Raw genomic sequence first — 27,598 nt, 5'->3', positions numbered from 1 at the left:
AGGCACACACACACACAGGCACACACACACACAGGCACACACACAAACACACACACACAAACACACAGGCACACATACACAGACACACACACACACAGGCACACACACACAAACACACAGGCACACACACACAGGCACACACACACACAGGCATACACACAAACTCACACACACGAACCGTTAACAGATCAACTGGCAAGCTCAGGGGTTGGGGGGAGGGATAGAACCGGGAGAAGACAGACCCCTGCTCAGGGGTGGGATGGTCACCAAACAGAGGGGCAGCAGGCAGAGAGGGGCTGACCCTGGGCGTGAGGGGCCCCCCAGGGCTACGGCGCCCAGATTGCGGGAGCACCTACTCTGGTTAAAGGTTGGCGTAGACCAGGCCCCTTTCAACTTATACATAAGACCTGGAAAACTTCCCAGATCCGCGAGTTAACAAGGCTTCTGCGATGCAGTGAAGCTGCCTCCCCAGCTAGCAACCTGCAGTGCCTGTGCCTACCTATTAGTGTGCCCGCAGGGACGCCGCCTTCAGCAGCAAGGAAACCGTGGCTAGAGCCATCTTTACTAAAAGTATTAGCATTCACCTTTCGTTAAAGGTGCAGGAGTCATTCAGCCATAAGAATATCAAAAACATATTCAGCTAGTTTGGATTTGTTTTTGCCCGATTCCAACCGAACTGATGGCCACGTGGAAGGCGTGCAGCCGTCCTAAATGAAGCAGTTGTTGGACAGGCTCTAAGGCGCCCTCTCGCAGCCCAGAATGTGCCAATTCTTCTTATTTCAAGTTGCAACAATACAGACCTTGTTTCGCATTTCTATTTTTAGCTAATGAAAATTGATTACAGGGAAATCCTAATTATACCCTTGGAATATGATACAATTGGAAATCCACTGGTAATATTCTTTTCTCAAAATTCCATGTAATCACATAAGAAGCAGAGAATGTAAATGCTCCTGAAATAGTTGGTCTATAAATACAATTCTCTAATGGGCTAAGCACTCTTTTTACTTCTTTGCACATTTTGCATTCATTGGGATTAATCCATATTGCAGCCCCTGTGAATGAAAACTGCCTGTTAGACGTGAGGCATTGTGTGTTCTCAGCACGTCCTAAACATGGTGCTAATGAATTTCCAGGACCTTGGACAGACCACGAGGAAACGCTTCTCACTTGGCAGGTGCTGGGAGACCTGGACGGCCGCGTCTGGCCACTAGATGACCACATGTACCTTTTCCTGTCTGTCCCCTTCCCTCCTTTCCAAATGAGGAAGGAGTATAATCTTTTTTATTTTTTTGGAGATGGAGTCTCGTTCTGTCACCCAGGCTGGAGCGCAGTAGTGAGATCTTGGCTCACTGCAACCTCTGCCTCCCAGTTCAAGCAATTCTCCTGCCTCTGCCTCCTGAGTAGCTGGGACTGCAGGCGTGCACCACCACACCAGGCTAATTTTTTGTTATATTAGTAGAGATGGGGTTTCACCATGTTGCCCAGACTGGTCTTGAACTCCTGAGCTCAGGCAATCCGCCCGCCTCAGCCTCCTAAAGTGCTAAGATTACAGGCATGAGCCACCACGTCCAGCCAGTAGTACAGTCTTTACCCAGCATCCACTGGGGAAGTCCACTTGAGCCACATGGGCCTGCGTGGAGGGAGCCGTCCTGTGCATTGTAGGGAGTTTCCCAGCATCCCGGGTCTCCATTCCCAGGTGCTGGTAACAGCTCTGCAGTGTGGCAGCCACAAATGTCTTCAGACCTTGCCAGGTGTCCCCTGGGGCAGAATCATCCTCAGTGGAGAACATGGTGCTATTGTCAAAACCAGAGCGGGCCAGTAGTTAAAGTCGTGAAAACAGGTCATATTCAAGAGTGTTGCACAGGAGGAGAAACCAGGCCCAGTCCCACGTTTGGCTTGGACAGGCAGGATCTGACAGCCACGGGCAGGGTCGGGGCTGAGTGGATGGAAAATCACCAAGAACGGACCTCAGGGATGGGGCGGTTCTGGCTGAACCAACCTGAGCGCATTCTTGCTCAGTCAGACCTGGGGACGGTGGAGGATGAGGAGCCTGAGAAGGTGGATCAGACCCAGTGAAGGGTGGGGAGACGATGGCTCATCTGTTTAACAGGACTCTTGCTCAAACGGGGCAATGCAAAGGTGAGCATGCAAGTTCCAAATCCTGGGCCTACTGTAGAGTTCGGGGGAGCTTGGGGGGATGGTGGCCCAGGAGAGACTCTCGCCTCTAGACCAGCAGCAGAAAGCCCAGACTATGGTTCCATAAACTCAAAATCCAGATCCCAGGGTGAACCGGTTTTGAAAGGAGCAGGTTAGGCCCAGGCCTTTTAGCTGCACATTCCTGCCATGCCTACGTCTCCGAGCACTTAGGCGGCTCCCAGAATGCAGGAGGCACTCAGCCACGGCTTGTGAGTGGACTCCTCTCCACGGTTGCTGGCTGAGCTTGACCTAAGTGCAGCAGAAAATGAGGGAGCTTCCCAGATGGGTGGTCCGGCGCTGGAATCACCACGAAACCACCAGAGGACTGTCGTTTTGAATGGTCACCGCCATGGGCCTGGCCTTCAGTAGCTGGAGCAGGGCCAGACCAGGCCAGGAGCAGGCCCACGAGGGCTCAGCGCGGTTGGAGCGAGGGTGAGCCAAGCCTGCGTGGGTTGAGTCTGCCTATCATGGAGAACAGGCTGCACCCTGAGAGGCAGGTGGCGGCCGTTGGACCCGTTCCCAGGCAGGACCAGGCGGAAGGAGGGGAGGCCAGACACAAGAAGAACAGTGTCTACATTTGGCCAGACACTTTCTTCCAGCAGCATTTAGTTTTTTTAAAAGGATATTTCTAGATGTTTCTTAGAATCCAGTGTAGAACCATAAAGAGATCTATCAGTGTGCCCTTAAAATAATGCAAGGTGCCGAGTGGGGCCTCTCGTATTCCACCCACGGGAGTAGCGACCCTGCCTCCCTGCCCTCGTGGTCCAGAAGGCAGTGCTGGTAAGCTGCCAAGCCTGGCACAGTCACCTCGTGGGGTCCCTGCCTGTCCTGGCTTCCACCTTGTGCAGCTTCTGCTGCTGCCTGGTGTCCGGGGCCTTGGCAGGAGCTGCCCCTCTGCTGCAGGAGGGAAACTTCCCCAGGGCCCTGGTGGCCCCATTCTCCACTGTCCTCTGTGCCCATAGAGGGCCCCAGCCTCCTTTTTTGTCACGGAAATTTCCCTTTGGGGCCAGATCTCAGGACATAGCTGGTTCTGCACATAACCGTCTTCCAGGCATTTGACCAGAATGAAGGGGCTACGAGTGAGTGAAATGATTGTTCAGGTGAAAAGCCTGCTCCTTACCCCTTCACCACCCCATCTCTGCAGCGGCACCTGATGCCTGGCCTCCCTGCTGTCGGCCATGGGCAGCACAGGGAGCTGAAGTGAGGGTCTGCCCAGGAGCCACGTTGGTTGGCAGCTGGGGTGTGGTTTCACCCACACCTGAGCTGCAGCTTCTCCAGCTGGCCTGGTGCTGAGGCTTCAATCCCAGCCTCCTACCCTGAACACAGCCATGCCCCGTGCCTGCCAAGGGCAAACCTTCCACCTCTGCTGGGGAGACCAGATCAGGCTTTATGAAGAGTTGTCAAAGAGACTGTGCTTCTGAGTTACCTTCAGTAGGTTTGTAAAGGTTGCCATAAAAACCAGCGGAGTCTCCACAAGCACATCTAACTCTCTGCGTCTTGTGTCCCTGAAGGACCGAAGGCTGTGGGAGTCCCAGGCCAGAGGAGGTGAAGAGAGAGGACAAAGGCACAAGGACGCCGCCCCCACAGATCCTCCTGCCCCTGGAGGAGCGTGTGACCCACTTCCGAGACATGCTGCTGGAGAGAGGGGTAAGGCACAGCGGCCGAGGGGTGCGTCCTGCAGGAAACCCCGGGGAACAGCAGCTGAGCGTTTGTCCTCACCTGAGCAGCACCTTCTACTCACTGGGCTTCTGTCCCCACCCGAGGGACACCTCCTCCTCACCAAGTTCCGGGTTGGGCTGAGTGAATGTCCTGGCCTGCAGGATGTCTCCTCCTTACTGAGTTCCTGATCCAGCTGAGTGAGGAGCAGGTGCATAGTGAGTGGAGGCTGAGCGGGAGCCCACATGGAGAGGAGGACCTGCTTCACCTCTGAAGGGAGAAAGACACCTTTGTGGCTTCTCCTGTGGGCATGAGGCCCGAGAGGCAGGCAGGTGGGGTCCATGGGGAGGGCCGGGTCCTGGGTGGCCTGAGGGAGCCTCCACTGTGCAGATGAGGTTCCTGGGGGAGCTGGGCCGGGTCACGGTGCCTGACCTCACGGGGCGGCTTCCCCAGGGGTTGTCCATGCCACCCAGGTGGGATTCCACACCTACGGGTAACCGTGACTGTTTTTGGTAAAATTAGGATGTGTTAAGTGTAGCTGATTTCCGAACTTCACTTTGCATTGGGGGGCAGGGGGGATTTTATATTCAGATCTCCTTCCACTGACTGTCATTTCCTGCTTTGGCTGTTGGATATAAAATGAGCCGGAGGCAGTGTTTCAGCTCGGTTGGATTTCCTCACAAAATAAGGCTGAATGCAGATGGCAGTGATGGGCCCCACGTGTGAGGATAGTTATATGATTTATATGAACACCGCAAATGGCCTTTCAGACTGAAAAGCAGGTTTCCTCTGTAGTCAGCACCCATTCCCCAGGCTGCTTCCTGGCCCCCCCACAGCCGTTGCTGCCAGGAACTCCCAGGGTCCTGGAGAGGCAGGGCAGGGGTGCAGCTGCCAGGACTCAGCTCCCTGCAGAACAGGGAGGTCTGAGCAGAACCCTCACAGGGTTAGAGTCGGGGCGCTGTCTGGGGTCTGGGTTAATCTTTCAAGGAGCAGGAAAAATTGAGCAGGTCCTACCCCTTAGGAATTTTAAGGAGGAAGAAGCCCCAGGGGAGGTGCCACTGGGCGATCCTCATGTGCCTTCAAGGACTCCTCTTCATCCTGGTGGACGGCCCGATGCCCAGGTATCCAACCAGTGACTAGGCGGCCCTGTCATAGGAAACTTGCTTACCTCGGCAGATGCCCCTGCAGCTGTGTCTTACCAAGAGAGCCACCGTCTAGGAGAGTGGGAGCAGGGTCCGGTTCAGGGGTTGTCACTGGGTGAGAGGCAGGAGACGCCGTTTTGTGCCCACAGGCCCACGTGCAGGCGGTCTCCACTCCTTCCTGCTCTGCCCCTCCGATCGCCCCGATTGCAAGGCCCTTGTGGAAATGGCCGTTGTTCTGAGTTTCTGAACAGCCCTGGCCAGTCTGTCCTGGTGGAATTATCTGGTAGGAGACATGTCACATCTGCCCTGAAACATGCTGGCATCGTGAACATTTGGGAAATTGAATAAATTCCTGTTTTCTTACTAACGTCCAAGTTTTCCATCTCTCTGTTTTGGAAATGAGCCAGGCCCAATTTACCAACACGGTTTCAAACTAAGCTACCTGCCCAGGAGGCCTTCCCTTCCCAGGCAGGGATGCTGGCGGGCTCAGTTGACATGGCCTCTTGAATTTCTCTCCAAATGGCCTTGGTTGAGAGATGTTACTAATGAGATTTTCAGTGCCTTCTTACCGCATTGAGGATGGGTGATTCATTTCAACTTCTTCTTCTCAGATTATTGTAGAGAAATAAAAAAAGCACCTGAATGTGAAGCAGTAAACTCAGCATTGTGTGTTTGCCCCGAGAGAAAGAGACGGGGGTGAACCTAGGCCCGGAGCTTACGAGGATTTTCAGGAGAGGCCGGCGCATAGCTCGAGAGTAGAGATCAATCCAAATTTACCGCTGATATCATAAAGCAATGCCGCCATTTATGACTTCTCAGCTTTATAAAATATGCCCGCAGTTTGCTCATGCTCAGGAGGATTTGATCGCTAAACCCAAACGGTTTCTGGCTGCCTACCAGGGGGGCACCAAAAGGTTGCTTTTTCGTGGACTGAGTGATTAATAAGATTTTTTACTGCATTTGTTCATACTTCAGCACAGAAATTCATGGGCTTATGGAGTGATGGACGGTGGACCCTGGAGTGTTTAGTAGTTTAAAAAGGGCAGAGTTTGGGCTGTGCCATGGGGGTGTGCCCTGGGGCAGCGGGTGAAGGCTTTGTGGTTTTGGGGAATGTAAATGATGGTTCAGCAGGTTTGTTTTTGGTTTCGTTTTATTTTTGTTTCTTTCTTACTGGTACAAATCCCAAGGAAGCTTTCTGTAAGAGCTTCAGTCCATCAGGAGGAAGTTTAATTGAACAGCAGGTTATTAATTTAATCCTGCTGTTTAGGTGAATATATTAGAGACATTTTATTAAGAACATTTTCTTTCTGCAAAGTATCTCTCAGAAGTAGGTGGTGCTCACCCAGGGGCCAGGAGAGAAGGTCCTTTTGAGAAGACTGGCTTTGGATTTAGAAGCTCAGGAGCTGTCCTTGGTCCTTTCAGGAGTCCCTCTGCGGGTGACCCTGGGACTATCATTAGGGCTCTCGGGATCATTAGGGCTTGTGGGAGGCACAGTGGGACCTGGGGCATAGGGGACAGTCCTGGGAAGGGGTCTGCTGGGGGTGGGCTGGGGCACCTGGGCTCAGGAGGGGCCAGGTGGGCTGCGGATCCAGAAGGCGTCTCCAGGGCAGTGGGGGAGCCAGAGCTGCAGAAATGGAGCAGCAAATCTGGACAAGCTTGGGGACAGGGGCATGGCCCAAGTCTTTAGCCGCCAGCCCTGGAAGCAGAGGTTCTGGACTGAGGCTCAGGGAGATTTAAAAATTCTCTGCATGTGGCCACTGGGAGTGCTTTGTGGCCAGGGCCCATTACCCACTCTTAGTGGTCTCGAACTTCTGTGGCCCCAGCAGAGGCCTTTCATCAGTCTTCCTGAGACCAGGGGAGACAAGAAGAGACAGGAGAGATGGAGGCGGCAGGAAAGGGAGGGAGGGCACCGGCAGCGGCAAAGGCAAGCCACCCTCAACACCTCGGAGCAGCCGGGCTTGTCTGCCTGTCTGTCTTCTTGTGTTTTCAACACAACCTGAAATAATATAACATGATGTTCCCTAGGGGCTTTTTCATTTATTTATATTAATGAATTCCATGCAGGCCCCAAAATAACTAATGGTGGCCTGTCCTCTGCCCCCGGGGCATGGACGAGGGGAAGGGCAGGCTGCGAGAGGAAATCGGGATTGTATTTCAAAGGTCCAGCTGCAGGGTCATTAAGAGAGCAGGGTAGTGGTGACAGATTGCTTCCTTCCACAGGATGTTTGCACTCATAAAAGCCGAAGGAAAAATCACCTCTAATTTGATTAACACCTCGAGCTCCAGGTCTGTTATGGCCATTTTAAGATGCAAGGGAGTAAAAGTAAATACATTCGGTTCGATAATCAAATGTGCTCAAAACATAAGCTTCCAGGACTTTCACAAAAGTAGCCAGGTTTTGGCTTGAGATGGAAGTTAGCCACACGTGGGGGACCCTGTGTGACCCAGTCTTCCTTGAGGGACCGAGACTGCAGCTGCTGTCCCTGAGGACCACATCAGGGAGCCATGAGTGGGTGGGGGTGCAGACAGACAGATGCACACACCTGTGCCCAGCTGAGCCCAGCCCCGGCGTCAGGGTGGGAGCTTGCGTGCCTCCAGCTTTCTGTGGAGAGGCCGTGGACTGCGCCCCCTGACCTGAGGCCCCCTCCAGGCTGGGGCCTTATCCTCCAGTTCAGGACTGGCAGGTACCATCCTTTTGCCAGCTTTTGCCCTTGTCTCTGCTCATGAGGATCCCTGCCATTTTCTGTGATCAAAGGATTGAAAAATGCTTGAGAGCCTGTTTTGGTTTTAAAGATTGAAGGCAGCTTCTGTCGTAGGCTCCCTGCCTGTCCAGACCTGTCCCATCTGTGATAACCTGAGAGCTGTCACATGCGTGGGGCACTTCTGGGACTTTGGCGTCCCACATGTGGCTGAGCCATCCCCAAGCTCTCGGCCACTTCACTTGAACGGAACCCCCTTTTCTCAGTGCTGATGCATCCCCCGGAACAGTGCACGATGAGTTTCTCCGTCTTCAGAGAGGCTTTTGGGGAAGCTGGCACTGCAGTTAGAGCCAGTTTTCTCTGGCGTTGTTTTGTAAATGGTGACCTTTTTCTTTATATCCAAGGTCTTGGTTGCGTTCCCAGGGCTGAGGTGCCTGGCTTCAGGTGGGGCCTCACTCTGGCGCATCCGCAGCAGGAGGCGTGGACAGGGCTGCGCTGAGGCCGTGCGTGGGGCCTCTTCTCTGCTGAGAGTCTGCTCCAGCCGGTGTGGCTGCTCAGGGAAACCTGGGCCTGGGAGCCGCTCATAGCTCAGCTGGCCGGAGAAGCAGCTGCCTTAACTCTGGGAGGGAGCCTGGCCAGACCGCCAGAGCCCTGAGCACCCAGCTGAACTGTGGACTCACCCAAGGGCTCCAGAAGGAGAAGTTTTAGAAGGTGTGGGTTGAGGAGGTGGCGAGGCAGGGAGGGGTGGTTAGGAGACAGCCGTGGCTGTCCCAGAACCGGATGACCACGGCCAGATGCTTTGCCGGTGAGGTCTTCATCGTACACCTGATCTGGAAGACACTTTTGGGTTCTCCAGACCAGGTCCTCGCCGCCGAGAGGATGTTGAAAACAGCTGTGAAAGGGACAGCCTGGTTCCTGTGGCTGCGAGGAAGGTGCAGCTTCCCCTCCTGCACCTCAGACTCCTGGTGCCTGTCCACTTTCCAGCAGTGACGCCTGCGAGCTCAGACGGTGCACACGGTGACCTGCAGTCCAGGACGCCCACTGCCAGCCGGCCACTATCTGCAGGGTGATGCTTGGGCGATGTCCGTTTGATGGTGGCATCTGCCGGGATTGGAAACTCCGCCCTGGCCTGCAGCCACACGGTGCCTCCTCTGCAGCTCCTTCAGGCTCCTGCGCGTCCAACAACCAGCTCCGGCTTCTCTCACTGTGAAAATCAGAAGTAATGGATTGCAGCACAGACACTAATGAGGGAACCGAGGAGCTGCAGCCGGTGGTCCCAGGGAGAGAAGAGAGTCCCACTGCAGGAGGCTGAGAGTGGAGGAAAGGGCACATCTCCAGGCCAGCCCAGGTGACCTCCAGTCCCCACTCTCGTGATTCAGACAGGGCAGAGGGCTGGCCCTGGAACAGTGACCAGATGAGAATGTGCAGTGAGGGACCAGCAACTTGGGCCTCGAATGGAGTCAGGCCCTCTCCCTCCAGCCCAGGGGGCTGAACGAGACCCTGCTGCTCTCCCACCAAGGTGGCTGCAGCATTCACAGACACGGCCACGGTCACAGCCACAGCCACAGTCACGTCATCTGCAGGGGACAGAGGACAGGTGTGTGGAAACACGCACCAGGATCGCTGTCACTTTTCACCAGGGGGTGATGTCAGGATGCAGAATGGGGCGAAGAAGGGGGCGGAACCACAAACTTCTGCAGGAAAGCGGCTAAAGTTTAACCAGGAATTCAGGTTCTTAAGGACCAAGTCACATATAAAATGCCGAAGAATCAAAGAAGTGGTAGTTAAGAGGAAAGAGAGAGGTCACTACTGAGACATGGAGACAGCTGAGCGAGGGACAGCCGGCCCTGGTCTCGGGACGCGCTGGGCAGATGGGATTCTAAGCTCCCCGACCCCCACCTCTCCGCCATGCTCCCCTGGACCGTCCTTCCCTTGAGCGTGGGTGAGACTCGGCCTTAGCCAGGGGGATTCTCTCGCTGTCTTGAAGAGCTGCCCCACTGTGGGGGCCCTGAGGAAACATCTGCAGGCAGCTGCCTGGAGCTGAGATTGCTTCCAGCTGGCTGAAGACATGGCAGGCTTCAGCCCGGCAACCACAAGATACAAATTCTCCCAACATCCAGTGAGCTTGGAAGGGGACCCCGAGCACCAGATGAGAACAAAGCCTTCACCAGCACCTCATCTCAGCCCAGTGGGATCTGGGTGGAGAAGCCCAGTGCCCCCATGCTGGACTCAGGACCCACGCAGGGCATGGAGTGACACGAGGTGGTGCCTGTGAACCGTTGAGTTTGAAGTAACGGGTAAGCAGCAGCAGAAACGCGCATGTGAAGGAGATTCACTGGCCACCAGTCAGCGGCCTGTCTGAGGCTGGTGGACAGAATACCACGCACACAGCAAATCATCTGAAGTGGATTTGTTCCCACAGACAGGAAGCGACGGTGACAGGAGACTAGGGTGCCTCATGAGCCAGTGCCCCAGGCCCAGGAAAGCTTCAAGGGAGGACTGAGCCTCATCTGCATGTCCACCGTAACCAAGGGACTCCAGAAAGCAGCCCGCAGTGAGTTTTGTACCCTGGGGTCCTGTGAACCACTGGGCTACAGCTCGAAGGATGTCTTATTTCTGGGGTGGGCCCCACACAAAGCCTGGATGTTCTCGGCGTGTTGCATTCCCAGCGCACTCCAGCCGTTCTGGAGACACACAAGCTGTAAGCAACCGGGTTTGTCCACGGCCACCCAGAGAGAGAACAGTCCTGCAGCACAGCCGGACGTAAAAGACACACAGCTCGCTCCTGCTCAGTTGATGGGTTTTCTTTCTCTGATTGTTCTGCATTGCTGGGCTCCTTGGTGGTGGTGGCAGTACTCGTGTGTGTGTGTGTGTGTGTAGGCACACATGTGCATGTGTGTGTCAGTGTGTGCATCTTTGTGTACATGTGTGCATTTGCACAACCATGTGCCTGTGCATGTGTACATGTGTGCCCGTGTGTGTTAGCGTGTCCTGTGTGTCTTCATGTGTTTGCATGTGTGTGCAGCTGCATGAGTACATGCGCCTGTGTGTGTGGTGTGTGTGCTTGTGTGTGTGTGTATAGTGACACACACACACACGTGTGCAATCTCGGCCCCAAGGAATGTACTCTTTGGGTAATGTGTTTCTCACAAGCTTGGGAGTGTCAGGCTTCCCTCAGAAGCTCACAGGATTCCTCCCCCCATGGCTGTGAGGACCCTTTCTTTGGGAGAAGTCCTGTGCCCACGTGGAGGACAGGGAAAGACCCTGTTTCATACATGGCTCTTCAGCCTTCCCTGCAGCACCGACCTCGATCCTGGGTCCTCACCCGGCCTCTCCCAGCCACTGTACTCTCACCCTTCCCTGAACTGTCCCTGACATGAGGCAGTTGGTTTTATCATTGTAAGTTGTAATCGTTGTAGAGATGGCTTATCTGACCTTCTATATAGATTATAAATCCCTTTGCAGTTAAAAACTATCTGTCATTACTTGAAAAATTATTTTATTCTACTTCTGGAACTCCAAAATTTTCAAGAAGCTGGTGTGGTTATGCCACACGGGGTCTAATCCTCTTCTGCTCTTCCTGCAGAGCTGGGACCTTAGGGGTGTGCACAGGTCCCCATGAGATGGGTGTGTGCCGTCTGACTGGGCTGAATGGAGCTGCCCGTCGCTTCTCTAACAACCACAGGTGTTCCTGTGGTCACATGCACTCGGTCAAAGCTAAAGGGACCCGTTCTGCCTGGAGACCCCCAAAGCGTCGCCAGCCTGCCCTGAGCCCCAGCAGTGCTTCACCATGTCCTCACTCAGTGGAGGGGAATCCCTGGGTGGACCCTGGGTCATCCCACCCAACAAAAGAGCTCATGGGCATTACAGAAAAGGCTTTAATTTGATAGTTAAAGACAGAAATTGCCAGTGAAGAAAAGTCATCTGCTATACAAATAAAGCACATTTATTGAAATGGAACCTCTATGAGGAGTATTTTAAGCATGTGAATGGGATTCTGTTTTTGTAAACTTTCAATTACTTTCCCCTCCCTGACCCTGCCCAGGTGTTCAGCCGCTGCCCAGACCAGGGTGGTCTTCCTCAAATGCATACCCATCTGACTACTGCCCAGACCCCAGGGTGGTCTTCCTCAAGTGCATGCCCCATCTGACTTTCCTTCTCCCCTGTCTCTCAGTAGAACACCCAGCCTCCTAACCAGGTCTCAGACTGCCCTGCACCTCAGCCTCTGTCTCTGCTGCCTCTTCCTGCTCCTTCATGGGCTCTGAGATCTCCAGGCATGTGCAACCTCTTGCAATTCCTGCATTTCCAATAGTTCATGACCCAGCCTTTCCCCCCACTGCCAGCTGGTCCTAGAATGCCCCCCAGGCCCCCTTGTGAACCGTGAGGAGTATTCATGTTTCAAAGTCATAGCAATCTAGAAGCTGCCTCCTCCCCAGGCTGCTGTGGAGCCCTGCTGCGTCACGCTAGTGTCCAGGTCTCTCTGCCATCTAGCATCTAGGTCCTAGTGCCATTGCAGGAGCCTGTTAGCGCCTCACTAGCGCTACCCTAGACCATGGGAATCCTGATTTATTCTCTCAGAAGCCTCAACACCCAGCTTGGGGCCCAAGGCACAGTCAATACATTGTCCCTGTTTTTAAATGAATGCATGTATATTCTAAATGTTTTAAACATTCCCCTGCTCTATCAGCTGAGAGTCTAGCAGCAATGACACATCACTAGCAACGAACTCACCTGTGCCCAGATCTGTTTCTCTACGAGCCAAGGCTTCTTAGAGAATTGACTGATACAAGGGCAAAGGTGGGACAGGCAGAAGATGGGCCTGGAGCACCCTTAGTGGCAGAAATTAAGGAGATGCACCAAAGAAACAAATGATGAGCATCTGTAAGGGACGCGGGAGCTGGGAACCCACCACGGGAGCTCGCCGAGGCCAATGTGTTGGAAGCTGAGCAGGAAAAGAAGCAGAGTCACCCTGGAGTCCAGCTCAAGCCTGGGCTGAATACCCAAGAGTCCATAGCAATATAAATAAAAGACTGAGTGCGTAAGTAATGCGGAGGCACGGACGAGCGTCCACCCAGAACCTTTCCCGGTCACTCATTAGCGACTTCTGCTCCTCGGAAGCAGAGCACAACCTGCACCCCTAAGTGTGGGCTGCTCATGGTGACCTCCTTCCAGAGCGGGCAGCACGAAGAGGAGGACTTCGCAGTGGGGAGACGTCAGCCAGTCGGCCGCGGCCACCACTGTCGGGGAGGAGTCCTGTCAGCAGTGTGTACCCTGGCTGTGACGTGATGAGAGATGAGAATGGCATTTACTTGTGTCGTCTTCCTCCTAAAACCCATGACCCCAGGCTATTTATGAGGAAACCCTCAGACGAATCCCAACCGAGGAGTGTCCTGCAGTGCACCTGACCGGAGCTCCTCCAACCATCACGGTCATCGAAGGCAAGAACCATCTGAGACCTGTCACAGCCGAGAGGAGCCCGAGGAGACATGGCAGCCAAATGTGACGCGGTCCTGGGCAGAAACAGAAAATCGAGTAAAACCCGAAGAAATCTGAGTAAATGCAGGCCGTTGCTAGTAATAATGAGTCAGTGTTGGCGGTGATGGATGTCGCCTGCTAATATGTTAAAGATACGAGAAATTGAGCATGAGTATATGGTAACTTTCTGTAATACTCTTGCAAAATTCTGGTAAGTCTAAAACTATTGCCAACAAAAAAATTCACTTTTTAAATGACCTACTTAAAACTGGTTAAACGGGGATCACAGATCAACTATACTCAGCGTGTTTTCAAGACATGGTTCTTTGTTACGGCCTGTAGGGGGTCTGGAAGTTTTTACCAATATAGTTTCTCCTTTCGAGATGGGGCGTTCCAGAATGCCACGCCTCCGCAGATATAATTGAGGTTTCAGATCAGGGACACAGCCCTGGAAGATACTCAAGAAAGAATAGTCACGAGTCTACAAATTAAGTTTTCTGATGCTCCAGGTATTGATTTTCTTGGAGAGTTTGGCATGTGTGATGCTCATACAGCTCCACGTCCCTGACGTGTTGTGCCTCAATCCTGCTTTTCTCATTTGTTTGTTCTTAACCATGGATCATTTCAGCACGGCCCCTGGCTCAGCGTTAGATGCTAACAGCAACTCCATTGAATATGTTTCTTTAGGTATCAGCATTTTCTACCTGGGAGAAAGAATTACACAAAATCGTGTTTGACCCACGCTATCTCCTGCTCAACTCTGAGGAACGAAAGCAGGTAACGTGGCGGGAAGGCACTGACCGCAGAGTCGCAGCAGCGTCAACGCAGTGCTGCTTCCGGGACCTGGGTGGCTTTTCGTTGCTGAAAGACAGACACTTGTGCTGTGAATTTGGCCGGTGGGGAAGAGTTACAGCTCGGGTACTGCCGCTTGCAAGCTTCTGAACAGAAGAGTTAGGGGGACTGAGGAAGGTTATTCTGGTCATTATTCTTACCTCACCATTTGCTTATGACCCTGTAAGACAAATACTTTTGAAGATGAAAATATAGATTTTAGGAAAATTAACCCTCATTCCAAATGACAATAAGTAACATGTTAAAAATACTAAATACTGAAGGTATTATATAAAAATAGTGAAACAGGTGGTCTTATGTGAGACCTGAAGGTTCTGTATACTTAAAGTCTTATATAATATGAAAATTGTCAGGATCAAAATGAAGTCACTAATGTTAAGAAAACTCTGGCAAATAGAATGGGGGAGGCCAGGGAGAGGGCGTTCTCGGACTTGGATACCTGATCACTAACAAGACTGCAAGAACCACAGCCTTGCACATAAGGCCATCAAAACCTTTTTTTTTTTTTTTTTTTTGAGACAGGGTCTCACTTTGTCACCCAGGCTGGAGGGCAGCGGTGCCATCTCAGCTCACTGCAACCTCTGCCTCCTGGGTTCAAGCCATCCTCCCACCTCAGCCTTCTGAGTAGCTGGGATCCAGGCACCAGCCACCACGCCTGGCTAAGTTTTATACTTTTTGTAGAGACAGGGTTGCTCTATGTTGCCCAGGCTGGTCTTGAACTCCTGGGCTCAAACAGTCCTCCCAAAGTGTTGGGATTATAACCCTGTGCCACCGCACCTGCCTCATCACAGCCTTACACACGTAGAAAGCACTTCTGCAAGGACACCTGCCCGGCAGCTGCCTGCCCAACCTGGACTGGCTTCGCCCTGTTTTGGATCTCTGTGGCCAGAGATGATTATTTCCAAACAATTATTTAATCCTCTCATTTTTTTTCCTTAAAAATCATTGTCCTTCTTTACTTGCCTAATGGCATGTGTATTTTCACTGCAATGCTCTCTTCCCAATAAGCAACCATTTCCTTTTAAAGAGCCTCTCTCTGCTTGTTCTCAGGATGACAATAATAGATATGAAATAGGAGTGGTCCAGAGAACAGTAACAGCACAGGAGAGGGTGCAGGTTCCAGAGAACAGGGACAGCACAGGAGAGGGTGCAGGTTCCAGAGAACAGGGACAGCACAGGAGAGGGTGCAGGTTCCAGAGAACAGTGACAGCACAGGAGAGGGTGCAGGTTCCAGAGAACAGGGACAGCGCGGGAGAGGGTGCAGGTTCCAGAGAACAGGGACAGTGCGGGAGAGGGTGCAGGTTCCAGAGAACAGGGACAGCACGGGAGAGGATGCAGGTTCCAGAGAACAGGGACAGCACGGGAGAGGGTGCAGGTTCCAGAGAACAGGGACAGTGTGGGAGAGGGTGCAGGTTCCAGAGAACAGGGACAGCACGGGAGAGGGTGCAGGTTCCAGAGAACAGGGACAGCACGGGAGAGGATGCAGGTTCCAGAGAACAGGGACAGTGAGGGAGAGGGTGCAGGTTCCAGAGAACAGGGACAGCGCGGGAGAGGGTGCAGGTTCCAGAGAACAGGGACAGCGCGGGAGAGGGTGCAGGTTCCAGAGAACAGGGACAGCGTGGGAGAGGGTGCAGGTTCCAGAGAACAGGGACAGCACGGGAGAGGGTGCAGGTTCCAGAGAACAGGGACAGCACGGGAGAGGATGCAGGTTCCAGAGAACAGGGACAGTGAGGGAGAGGGTGCAGGTTCCAGAGAACAGGGACAGCGCGGGAGAGGGTGCAGGTTCCAGAGAACAGGGACAGCGCGGGAGAGGGTGCAGGTTCCAGAGAACAGGGACAGCACGGGAGAGGATGCAGGTTCCAGAGAACAGGGACAGCACGGGAGAGGGTGCAGGTTCCAGAGAACAGGGACAGCGCGGGAGAGGGTGCAGGTTCCAGAGAACAGGGACAGCACGGGAGAGGGTGCAGGTTCCAGAGAACAGGGACAGTGCGGGAGAGGGTGCAGGTTCCAGAGAACAGGGACAGTGCGGGAGAGGGTGCAGGTTCCAGAGAACAGGGACAGCGCGGGAGAGGATGCAGGTTCCAGAGAACAGGGACAGCGCGGGAGAGGGTGCAGGTTCCAGAGAACAGGGACAGCGCGGGAGAGGGTGCAGGTTCCAGAGAACAGGGACAGCGCGGGAGAGGGTGCAGGTTCCAGAGAACAGGGACAGCGCGGGAGAGGGTGCAGGTTCCAGAGAACAGGGACAGCGCGGGAGAGGGTGCAGGTTCCAGAGAACAGGGACAGCGCGGGAGAGGGTGCAGGTTCCAGAGAACAGGGACAGCGCGGGAGAGGGTGCAGGTTCCAGAGAACAGGGACAGCGCGGGAGAGGGTGCAGGTTCCAGAGAACAGGGACAGCGCGGGAGAGGGTGCAGGTTCCAGAGAACAGGGACAGCGCGGGAGAGGGTGCAGGTTCCAGAGAACAGGGACAGCGCGGGAGAGGGTGCAGGTTCCAGAGAACAGGGACAGCGCGGGAGAGGGTGCAGGTTCCAGAGAACAGGGACAGCACGGGAGAGGGTGCAGGTTCCAGAGAACAGGGACAGCACGGGAGAGGGTGCAGGTTCCAGAGAACAGGGACAGCACGGGAGAGGGTGCAGGTTCCAGAGAACAGGGACAGCACGGGAGAGGGTGCAGGTTCCAGAGAACAGGGACAGCACGGGAGAGGGTGCAGGTTCCAGAGAACAGGGACAGCACGGGAGAGGGTGCAGGTTCCAGAGAACAGGGACAGCACGGGAGAGGGTGCAGGTTCCAGAGAACAGGGACAGCACGGGAGAGGGTGCAGGTTCCAGAGAACAGGGACAGCACGGGAGAGGGTGCAGGTTCCAGAGAACAGGGACAGCACGGGAGAGGGTGCAGGTTCCAGAGAACAGGGACAGCACGGGAGAGGGTGCAGGTTCCAGAGAACAGGGACAGCACGGGAGAGGGTGCAGGTTCCAGAGAACAGGGACAGCACAGGAGAGGGTGCAGGTTCTACAAATCATCACCCAAAAACACAAGGCATTGATTCCAGGGGCTTCTCTGGGGATATTTGAAGGAGAGACCTGCCAGGATGTGCCCTAGCTTTTTACAAATTTGGTCCCTGAGCCAACACTGCTCTCTGTATCTAACAGTTAGTGGGACAGACATGTTGGCTCACGGGAATGGCCTGCCATTGCTGGGGAAGGGACCAATGGTCCGATGGCATTAGCTGGCACAGCCTGAGTCTGTGTGGCCTGGGGAGCCTGTCCGAGAAGGGCCCTGACATAGAGACTCTGGAAGGTCCAGACTTCCCTGTCCCTGTTTGACTCCACGTGTGAGGTCATGTCTTTCCCTCCCTTTGCCCTTTGAGTCCAGAAACGATGAACATGGAAGATGATCTGAAAACAGAAGTGCCAGAGTTCATTCGGGAGGAGAGTTCTCTTACCAGGGGCCCCCATGTTGGTGTCCACTGGATTCTCACACCAGCAGAGTCTCATAAAGCCCTGGACAGAGAGTACGGGAATTGTGATTTTATTTTCAATTCTGTCCTCTGCTCATAATGTTGCTTTAAACAAATGCCTGAGATGATGTCAGAAGCTCCAGCCCACAGAGTCTCAGTCACTGGACCCACATTGCTCATTGGAACCAGCTCCCGCTGTGTTCCCACCCCACTCCCCTCCCTCACCCACCACTCCACTCACGGGAGCTGGACCAGCTCCCGGAGCAGGCTCAGGGGTAGGCTGAGCAGCCTGATGTGGTCCCAGGATTGACTGCCTTGGAATACAGAACCTGAACCTTTCAGGAACTTGGAATTAATAATCCCTTGTTACCTTCTAGCCGAGTTTCATTTTCTATAAAGAAACATTTTTAAATATATGAAATGTGTTATAGTCTCACAATAATGCTACAATAGAGTAAGCTGAATTTTGGTGCTATATGCATTTTCCCTATAGCTAAGGAAAACCCTAAACTTTAATCATTGGTAATATTTCACCATTTTGATGCAATTTTTTAAATAAAAAATTTCAGCCATATGCTGGGCAATCTCAGCACTTTGGGAGGCCAAGGTCAGGGGATCACCTGAGGTCACGAGTTCAAGACCAGCCTGGAGAACATGACAAAACCCTGTTTCTACTAAAAATACCAAAAATTAGCAGGTGTGGTGGTGCTTGCTTGTAATCCCAGCAACTTGGGACGCTGAGGCAGGAGAATTTCTTGAATCTGGGAGGCAGAGGTTGCAGTGAGCCAAGATCACACCATTAAACTCCAGCCTAAGCAAAAAGAGCAAAATTCCATCTCAAAAATAAATCAGTTATAAAAATGCATAGCAAGGAGACTGTGATTTTATGTGACAGACTCACTGGAGGCCACAGGCAGGAGCCGTAAACCTGGCAGTGTCTAAAAGCCACCAGCACACCTGCGACATGGGCCGCCACGGGCTTGATTGCTGTTGTTAGTTGTCTCTCTCTGTGCCATGGATACTTTTTGAGGCCATTAGTCCATTTTAACAGAAGGTGAATAAGTAAGATCACCCCCACCATAAAAAGAAAATTCAAATTTATGATCAAGCCCCTTCCAAATATTCTATTTTAATGCCAAGGCACATCTCTTAGAACAGCTGGGAACATAGGGGCCCAGTCAGCTTGCTGGATTGAAGTGGTTCATGGGCAGGGCAGCGCTGGCCCAGATGTCTGGGGGGCATGGGCATCTCACCCAGGGCTCATCCAAGGGAGCACTGTGAGGCCGGACCTTCTTCAGGCCATTGTCAGAGACAGCAGATGCCAACCCTGACAGGGCTGGGCCCACCTGGGCTGGGATGCCCTGCCGTCACCTGGCTGGGTCATCTGCAGAGGAGATGAGAGCATCACTCGTGCTAAGTACCCATTGTCTGGGGAAACCCTTAAACATCCCTGCGAAACACCCAGAGGAAACCACAGGTGTGTGCTAAGGTCCCATGCTGTAGCCAGCGCACCGCAGTGTCCGGAGGAGAGAAGTGCCTGCAGCCTCTTCCCAGGAGAGCAAAGGGGAGCATGGCAGCTCGTGTGCGGGTGGGAGGGAAGCTGAACTGGGGAAAGAAATCACAGCCGGACCCCATCCAAAGAGCACAGTCCTGTTTAGGAAGAACTGGGTTAGAAGTGTCAGGCGTGGAATCTGTACAGGACCTAGCACCACACAGCGTTTCCATGGGGAGGGCTAAGGCCCCTGGTGTGACATTCTCAACCCTCCCTCTCCCTCCCGGGGCTGCTGCGCAGGAGAAGAGGGAGATCCTCTGAGGAGTCAGAGCCAGAGGGAGAAGCAGGCCCGTTTCTACGGCGACAGTAGGGTTTTGTTTCATTGCACAAGAACATACAGCCATGATGTCACGGCCAACGGACTCTCTTAGAAAGTCATGCTCCACGTTGAATAAAACCAATATAATTTGCCAAGGGTGGAAACAAACCCTGCTATGTTAAATTATAGCAGCATGAAATAAAGCAACAGAGCAAAGGGGGAGGAAAGAGAAGCCGTTGATGAGAAGTGGCTCTAGGCAGAGAGAAGCAGGCATTTCTGAAGAGCCCGGAGCCCACAGCCAGCCAGGCTTTCTCTCAGGTTTAAAATTAACAGAGCAAAACTCTGACTAATGATGGGGCCACATGCTTTTATTTGGATAACAACCCTGCATTCACTGTTTTTTATTAGCTAAGTATAAGACAACTGAGAACTGACATTGCCATTTGCCTTGAAGGTAAAAGAGGCCACTTGCATGTACATGCGCACATTCTCAATTTAAGTCATATTTATGGATGTTACATTTTGCTGCTGTATCTTCAGGAGACCAGTGGCATTTTGGGTTCCTAATCCTATAAAGGTTTGTCACTGCTGAAGTGGAATCTGAGCTAATAAGACACAGTTGGAAGAGAGCCGCTCCGGGGAAGGGGCTGAGCAGTGCTGGGCTGAGGCCTGCACCTGCCCGCCCCTCCTTTCCCACCCCACTCACCTGGACAAGTGCAGAGCAAGCTGGATGCTTGGTCCCAGTCACATTCTAGGACCTGCCTGGCCATTGGTTGCATTGGAGCACAGTTGCTATTTATTGGCCCTAGAGGACCCTATGTGGACTTTTTCCTGATATTTTACCTACGTTTGCATAAACACATCTTCAGGTTATGTTTAGTGTCCTTGAGTTTAGAGCCGCATTCGGAATGGAGTGATTTTACGCCCTTTGACTTTTTAGTCTATAAATGACCATTGTTCGGTTCTTAGAACAAGGATCTATCTCACTCTGACAGAAGAGAGGTTCTGTGGCCTGTCATGAAGAGATTGCATCTTGTTATGCAGCTGCCAGGTCCCAGGAGGAGTGGCTGGAGCCTTGCCCAGAAGAGCCTGCCAGCTGACGTTCCCATCCTTCCCACCCAGGAGCAGGGTTTTCCTGTTTCGGGCAGCATTTGAGACGCACTTCTGGTCAAACTGGGTCATGCCCAGTGCCCGAGGGTCAGGCCTCCTGGCGGGTTGTTTCCACACTGGTGATCCAGGCAGCCTGGCATCTGTGACCTCCTCAGAAGAGGCCACTTATGAGTCCACAAGGCCGTGAGTCCTCCCAGGTTCACAAGTGGGGATCAGAGATGCCAAATCTTTCTTTTCACAGCTTAAGGCCATTTTTTTTGAGACTCAAATGTCAATTATGTCACCCTAGGAAGTGACAAGCACAAACTAAGCACTCGACTGTGTTCTGGCACGGCTGGCAGAGCTGAGGAAGTGAGGGGGCCGCTGAGAGGAACACTGCAGCCTGCAGTGTGGGTTCCAAACTGCCACCTGGTTCCGGCACCTGCAGATAGGGCGCCCAAGTCATCCTCCAGGGTTCTCTGGCAGGGCTGTTTCGCATTTGACGCAGAAATGGTGCCTGTGTGTAGAGAAAGGCCGGGGCTTGTGGGGACCCAGGTTTAACTATTCAGACCCCTTGGGTCACTGAGAGCCATGCTGAAGGGCTGTTGCTCATAGCTGCAGCAGCCGTGAGAGGGAACAGCTTGCTGTGGATTCTTGCTGATTTTTCATGTTGTGCTTGGAATACAAGATTTCGTGTCTGATATGCAATTTCATGACGCTTTTCTTCTGTGTCTAAGATATTTGAACAGTTTGTCAAGACGAGAATAAAAGAAGAATACAAGGAAAAGAAAAGTAAATTGCTGCTAGCCAAAGAAGAGTTCAGGAAACTTCTAGAGGAATCTAAAGTGTCTCCCAGGTATGGAGAGAGAGATAGGCCAGATGATTTCTGGGGCTGGGAACTTGCCGGTTAAAGAGGACTCTTCAGGTTTGTTTTTGTGACATCGTGTAACCCGGCCTTCCTCAGACATGAAAGCGTGAGCTTTAAGACCTGCCTGAGCCCCGACCATGCTGCCTGAGCGTGAGCCTGCGGACACCCCTTCATCAGTCTGGGGACAGCGGGCTATCTGCTGACCAAACGCAGCACAAGCATTTTATCCCCACCCTGCATGCATTTCAAACGTCTACAGCCCCTGACTGGCCCAAATAACCAGCCAGTCCATAGCACTCATGAGATGAGGTCTGATTTCCGACCTAATGGTCAAGAAGCAAAAATGCACAGATTACAAACAACAGCCCCTCGGTCCCAGATGTCCTAACGCTTGGTCCCAGTTTGTGAAGATTTGATACACTGGACAAGTGAACCGAGTTACCTTGGTTGCCAAAACTTACTAAAATAATAAACGAGGCGTTTTTTCCATGAAATAAGACACACTTATAAGACAGTAGATGTTAGAAATTGGAAGAATACAGAAGCTTAACTCTTTCTTAACAATTAGCTTTGTTGTAATCCCAGCACTGTGGGAGGCCGAGGCGGGTGGATCACGAGGTCAAGAGATCGAGACCATCCTGGTCAACATCGTGAAACCCCATCTCTACTAAAAATACAAAAAATTAGCTGGGCACGGTGGCGCGTGCCTGTAATCCCAGCTACTCAGGAGGCTGAGGCAGAAGAATTGCCTGAACCCAGGAGGCGGAGGTTGCGGTGAGCCGAGATCGCGCCATTGCACTCCAGCCTGGGTGACAAGAGTGAACCTCCGTCTCAAAAAAAAAAAAAAATAGCTTTGATCAGCTGATCCTTAAAAAGTAACGCACATGTACTACTTGTGGAATTACAGAACCACAAGTTTTGGAAGCATGAAAACGGCTGACAATGTATTTTCCCTCTAGACTGGAAGACGCGGATCACTTCGTTTTTGTCTTTGTTTTGCTTTGATGTTGGTTTGTTTTGAGACAGTCCCGCTCTGTCACTCAGGCTGGAGTGCAATGGCGTCTCGGTTCACTGCAACCTCCACCTCCCGGGTTCAGGGAATTCTCCCTGCCTCAGCCTCCCACGTAACTGGGATTACAGGCACCCATTATGACGCCCAGCTAATTTTTTTATTTTTTAGTAGGGACGGGTTTCACCATGTTGGCCAGGCTGGTCTTGAACTCCTGACCTCAGGTGATCCACCCACCTCAGCCTCCCAAAGTGCTGGGGTTACAGGCGTGAGCCACCACGCCCGGCCAGCATCAGTTTTTAAATGGACATTAGTTGATGCTTTCTTTGAAAGCATAGGCCTCCTTCTTTTGACCTATGATATGACTGCTTAATAATTGGGTGGCCTAAGTTAGTGCTAGTTACACGGTCCTCACTTCTCTAACTAGTCCAAGGATGGGTACTTTCTGAATGGGAAAAAAAACAGCACGAGTCATCGTCATCAGAAGTGCTAATCTAGACAAGCAACTGTGTGCTCTGTTGCAAACTGATTTTCTGTGGTTAAAGCAGTCATGAGAATGCGAGGTTCTAGCCATGGCTTAGCTGTGTCCACTCCCAGGTCATGGGACAGGACAGAGGAGGAGGTGAGGGCCCCCAGGTGGCCATGGGACAGGACAGAGGAGGAGGCGAGGGCCCCCAGGTGGCCATGGGACAGGACAGAGGAGGAGGCGAGGGCCCCCAGGTGGCCATGGGACAGGACAGAGGAGGAGGCGAGGGCCCCCAGGTGGCCATGGGACAGGACAGAGGAGGAGGTGAGGGCCCCCAGGTGGCCATGGGACAGGACAGAGGAGGAGGCGAGGGCCCCCAGGTGGCCATGGGACAGGACAGAGGAGGAGGTGAGGGCCTCCAGGTGGCCATGGGACAGGACAGAGGAGGAGGCGAGGGCCCCCAGGTGGCCATGGGACAGGACAGAGGAGGAGGTGAGGGCCCCCAGGTGGCCATGGGACAGGACAGAGGAGGCAAGGGCTTGGGGAACATTTCAGAGCCCCTTCCCTGCCTTAGTTCACAGCCTAGCCCTGGCGCTTCTTATCCAAGCCCTAGGATAAGTATTGGACCTTCCTGTGCTCCAGAGTTTTCCTCCATGTGGGAGGATGGCCTCACAGACCTCAGAAAGTGATTAGGAGGACCCGTGAGGGGTTGCAGGGAGGGACCACCGTAGCGCCTGGCAGGCGGGCAGAGCTCCGAAAGTGATAGCTGTCATTACTATTAAGACACTGGCTGGCCGGGCGCGGTGGCTCAAGCCTGTAATCCCAGCACTTTGGGAGGCTGAGGTGGGTGGATCACGAGGTCAACAGATGGAGACCATCCTGGTCAACACGGTGAAACCCCGTCTCTACTAAAAATTACAAAAAATTAGCTGGGCATGGTGGCGCGTGCCTGTAATCCCAGCTACTCAGGAGGCTGAGGCAGGAGAATTGCCTGAACCCAGGGGGCAGAGGTTTCGGTGAGCCGAGATCACGCCATTGCACTCCAGCCTGGGTAACAAAAGCAAAACTCCACCTCAAAAAAAAAAAAAAAAGACACTGGCCAACATTCTATGTCTGTCTATTGATAAAAGAGTAGCAGCCACATACTCCCCTTCTAATCACTGTATCATGAAGACAGAGGAAAAACATTCAGCATGCATTGAGCGATTCAAAAACAATTACACACACACACAAGGAAAATGAGCGACAGAAGTTAGAAGGGAGCTAAAGTGACTTTTTAAAATTAGATTTAATTGCTGCTACTTTTTAAAATACACTTTATTGTATATATTTAAAGTAAACCACATCATGTTATAGGGTCACAGAGAATAAAATGCTTACGACAATGTAGCAAATTTTAAAATTCACACTTGGGATGCATCGCTTTTATAATTATAAAGCTTTTTTTTATTGTTATTTTAAAAGTAGCTAAGTTTGCAACATTTCAAGAACTTCCAGATCTGACCGCTGTTCCGTAGGCATCCTAGTGAAACATGTGCAGGTCCAGTGACCACGTGCTGGGCGGCCAGGCGCGTCCCCATGCAGGCCACGTGGGCCTCTGAGAGCAGCCTCCTGGGGCTGTGTAGCCTCATGCAGCCATGCAGGCCTGTCCTAGTCGCCTGTCTCAGCCTCGGTCCTGAGCAGCCTGTGGGAATGGTGGTGAGGGGACAGTCCAGAACACTCCCAGACAGGCCCTGGCCCAGCCCTGCCCGCCTCTTGGGAGAGCAGCCACCAGGGACTGGGTCCTAGCCAGGTGGGGTTGGCCAGCCGGTGGGGCTGACACCTGGTGCTCCTTCCTGAAAGCTGCAGTAGCCACCTCCTTCATGGCAGGCTGGCCTGAGTCCCACTTAGCGGAGAGAGCGCAGAGATGCAGGGCCCCTGACCCAGCTGAGCTCCCGAGCTCACGCCACAGCTGGGCAGCATCAGCAGAAAGCCAGTGGTGCCCCTCAGCATGGCTAAGGGGCCGCAGACAGATGCGAGAGGCTCCCTTTCTTTTCAGGGATACTTCTTTTCAGAGAGGCCCAGAATAGGGCCTGCCTAGCAGCTGTCCCTGCCCCACCCCGTAACTGAGAATGTGTAGATGCCTCTCTAGCCAGGGGAGCATGGACTGACTGATACCCTGCAGGTCAGGAGTGGCGGGTGGCTCAGCCATGGCACACCAAGGTTGTTATGACATCATAAAGGAAGGAAAGGCGAAGGAGGGAGAGAAGGAAGAAAGGAACAGGGAGTAAAGGAGGGAGGGAGAGAAGGAAGGCAGGAGGGAGAGTAGTAAGGAGGAAAGGAAGGCGGGAGGGATGGAAGAGGGCAGCCAGAGAGGAGAGCTTTTCTTGCAAGAGATGTGTAAGCAAGCATCCCCACAGAGGGAGGGCAGGAAAACAGCGCCCTGAGGAAGGAGCGAGACGAATTTGCTCCGTGACAGAAACGAGCTCGAGTCTGCTAATGATTTGTCTCTTCTTCTAACAGCCATGTCGGCATAGTCTTGTTGTTTGTGTATTTCAGAAGCTATTAAGTGATAATAATTTAACACAATAATTTAGTGTCTGCAAGAAAGTATTAAATTCTCTGTAACGAGAAATTGGGGGGAATAAGAAGAACCCCCTGGACAAAGAATGACCACATTTTCCAGGCACCCTGGAGCACGATGCCCAGGCCAGGCCCTGCTCCACTGTGGCTGGACCAGTGAGTGCGTCTGCACCGGCCAGCAGCTCCGTGCCTTGGCCCCTCTACTCTGTCCCTGCTCCTGGCCTCAGGTTCAAGGCTAAGAGAACAGGAAGCTGTGGGGCCCAGTGTCTGCGAAGGTCAGTGTGCTCACCGCAGAGGCACGTCCTGTTTTGCCCTCTGAGCTGCCCCAGCCTTGAAACAGCCTTGCTGGTCTAGGCTGGGTACCTCATGTTTTCTTACCGGGCACCACCTGGCCTGGTGTCACCAATCCGCTCCATCACATTTTTCTAACGGGGCACCACCTGGCCTGGCGGCTCCAATCCGCTCCATCCGTATTTGGGCCTCGCTGCTTGCCAGGCACTGGGCTAGACATTCAAGACGCTTATTGGAGAACAAAGCAGATGGCGCCTCCCCATTCGAGTGTGAGAGCCCAATTCCACCATTGAGGTTTAACGAGATCACCACTGTGACCAGGGCTGTGATGGAGTCATGGTTCTCTGAGCCTCAAGACAGGGCGAGTTTCTCAAAGAAGACACCCTGGCCTGGTTTCGCAGGATAAGCTGCTCTACCTGGGGAAAGAAACAAGGGAAGGGTGTGCCGGGCGGAGGGCACAGGGTAAGAAAGACTGGCAGGCAGAGCACGGTGGTAGCAGGGGAGGAACCCCAGGAGACCCGGCGGGCAAAGCTGTGATGGGGGCGGGTGGGAGTGACAGGTGTATGAGACAGCGGAGGAGGCTGGTGGGGGCAGCTTATTTCCAGAGACCACTCAGAGGAGAGAGGAGGGGGGCCTGCAAGTGCGGGTGGGTTAGAGCCCCACAGGACCCCCGTGAGGACTCACCTACTGATGCCCTGCGGCCCACAGCCAGGCTTGGTGGAAGGGCTCGCTGACTGCTCAGGGAGTCCACCGCGGGATGTCTGGGGAGACCAGGGTCGCTCTCAGGAAGGCGTCTCAGGAAACCCTTTCTTTTTCAGGACCACGTTTAAGGAGTTTGCAGAGAAATATGGCCGGGATCAGAGGTTTCGACTTGTTCAGAAAAGAAAAGACCAGGAGCATTTTTTCAACCAGTTCATACTTATTCTTAAGAAGCGGGACAAGGAAAACAGACTCAGGCTGCGGAAAATGAGATGAGTTTATGAGAATGCAATAATCCTGGGGGTCGGCCCTGGGCCTGCCGGGCGAGGGGTCCAGGTGGAGACAGACGTGGGTGTGAGGCGGCTGGGACCTGCACAGCCCAGTGGCCACCGGCGTGGCGGGGTCTTCGTTCTCAGAGGATTACTGTTTCATATTGAAGCTCTCTTTTTTGTACGTTCAGAGTTTGATGCATTTCTAATCACCACGATATGTCGATCCCTTAATTGTTTTAATTATGCAAATGACTTGTAATATACACAAATTATAACTCCACTGCAGGACTCTGGGGGAGCAGGAACCGGAGCCTCTGTAACAACTTCAAGGCGTTGGTTTCGTCACCTACGACGATTATCGAAAACTTTTCTGAAAACCTCTGTGAATGACTTTGTTCCTCCGGGATTCCCTTGGTGTCGAGGAATTCCTGACTCCGTCCCCAGGTCTTGGTCTCGTTTCTGAGTAGCAGCAATAGGGTTTTCATCATTTATCATAGTGACAGCTGTGAGCATCCCGCACTGGACCACGGACCACTTGCAGGTTTCCAAGGGTGGCTGCGCGTTCCTCCCAGAGGGGCGTCTTGGCTTAGAGCAGGGGGCCGTGCTGCCTGCCACAGGTCCTACTTCAAAAGAATTATTTTGTACAAAGTCATCATGTTAATATTTGAGTTATTTTTATTGTATGCCCAGAGTTTGCATGAGATTTTTTCTCATCACCTTTGTATAAAAAGTTTTTAATTTTTTTTAATCAATAAATATTTTAAACCAGTGTGTGTGTATAACTAAGATATTCCTTACGATTTTAAGCTGAAAAATTGTGTTTCAACTAAAGATACTCAGTTCTGAAAGATTCAGGGGAAAAACACCCCGATGGTTGCAATAAAGGTTCTGGAAATGCCGGTCACGCAGAATCTTACTTTTCAGCTTAATCGTCCTGGGTGGAACCTCGTGTGGCAGAACCTTCACTAATTAATTACATTCCTTAAACTACTGAACATCCGTTTATTTATTTCAAGATTTATGGAGTTCTCTGTTTAGACACAATGTCTTTGTC

The 27,598-nt window shown here is 52.7% G+C and overlaps 1 protein-coding gene across 1 annotated transcript in view; it reads left to right on the top strand.

The window, feature by feature from the left end:
* Positions 1-27,312, top strand: part of TCERG1L (transcription elongation regulator 1 like) — a 225,301-nt gene extending 197,989 nt beyond the window's left edge. Inside the window, exons 9-12 of the mRNA XM_017963285.4 lie at positions 3,711-3,846; positions 13,859-13,948; positions 21,115-21,233; positions 26,392-27,312. Coding sequence (XP_017818774.4) covers positions 3,711-3,846; positions 13,859-13,948; positions 21,115-21,233; positions 26,392-26,548 — 502 coding nt within the window. The 3' untranslated portion in view covers positions 26,549-27,312. The remainder of the gene's footprint in view (positions 1-3,710; positions 3,847-13,858; positions 13,949-21,114; positions 21,234-26,391) is intronic.
* Positions 27,313-27,598: the final 286 nt, after the last annotated feature.

Source organism: Callithrix jacchus, chromosome 12 (assembly GCF_049354715.1).
Source record: "Callithrix jacchus isolate 240 chromosome 12, calJac240_pri, whole genome shotgun sequence".
Taxonomy (NCBI): domain Eukaryota; kingdom Metazoa; phylum Chordata; class Mammalia; order Primates; family Cebidae; genus Callithrix; species Callithrix jacchus.
Note: the sequence above shows the minus strand (reverse complement) of the source record. Positions and strands in the feature narration are given on the sequence as shown.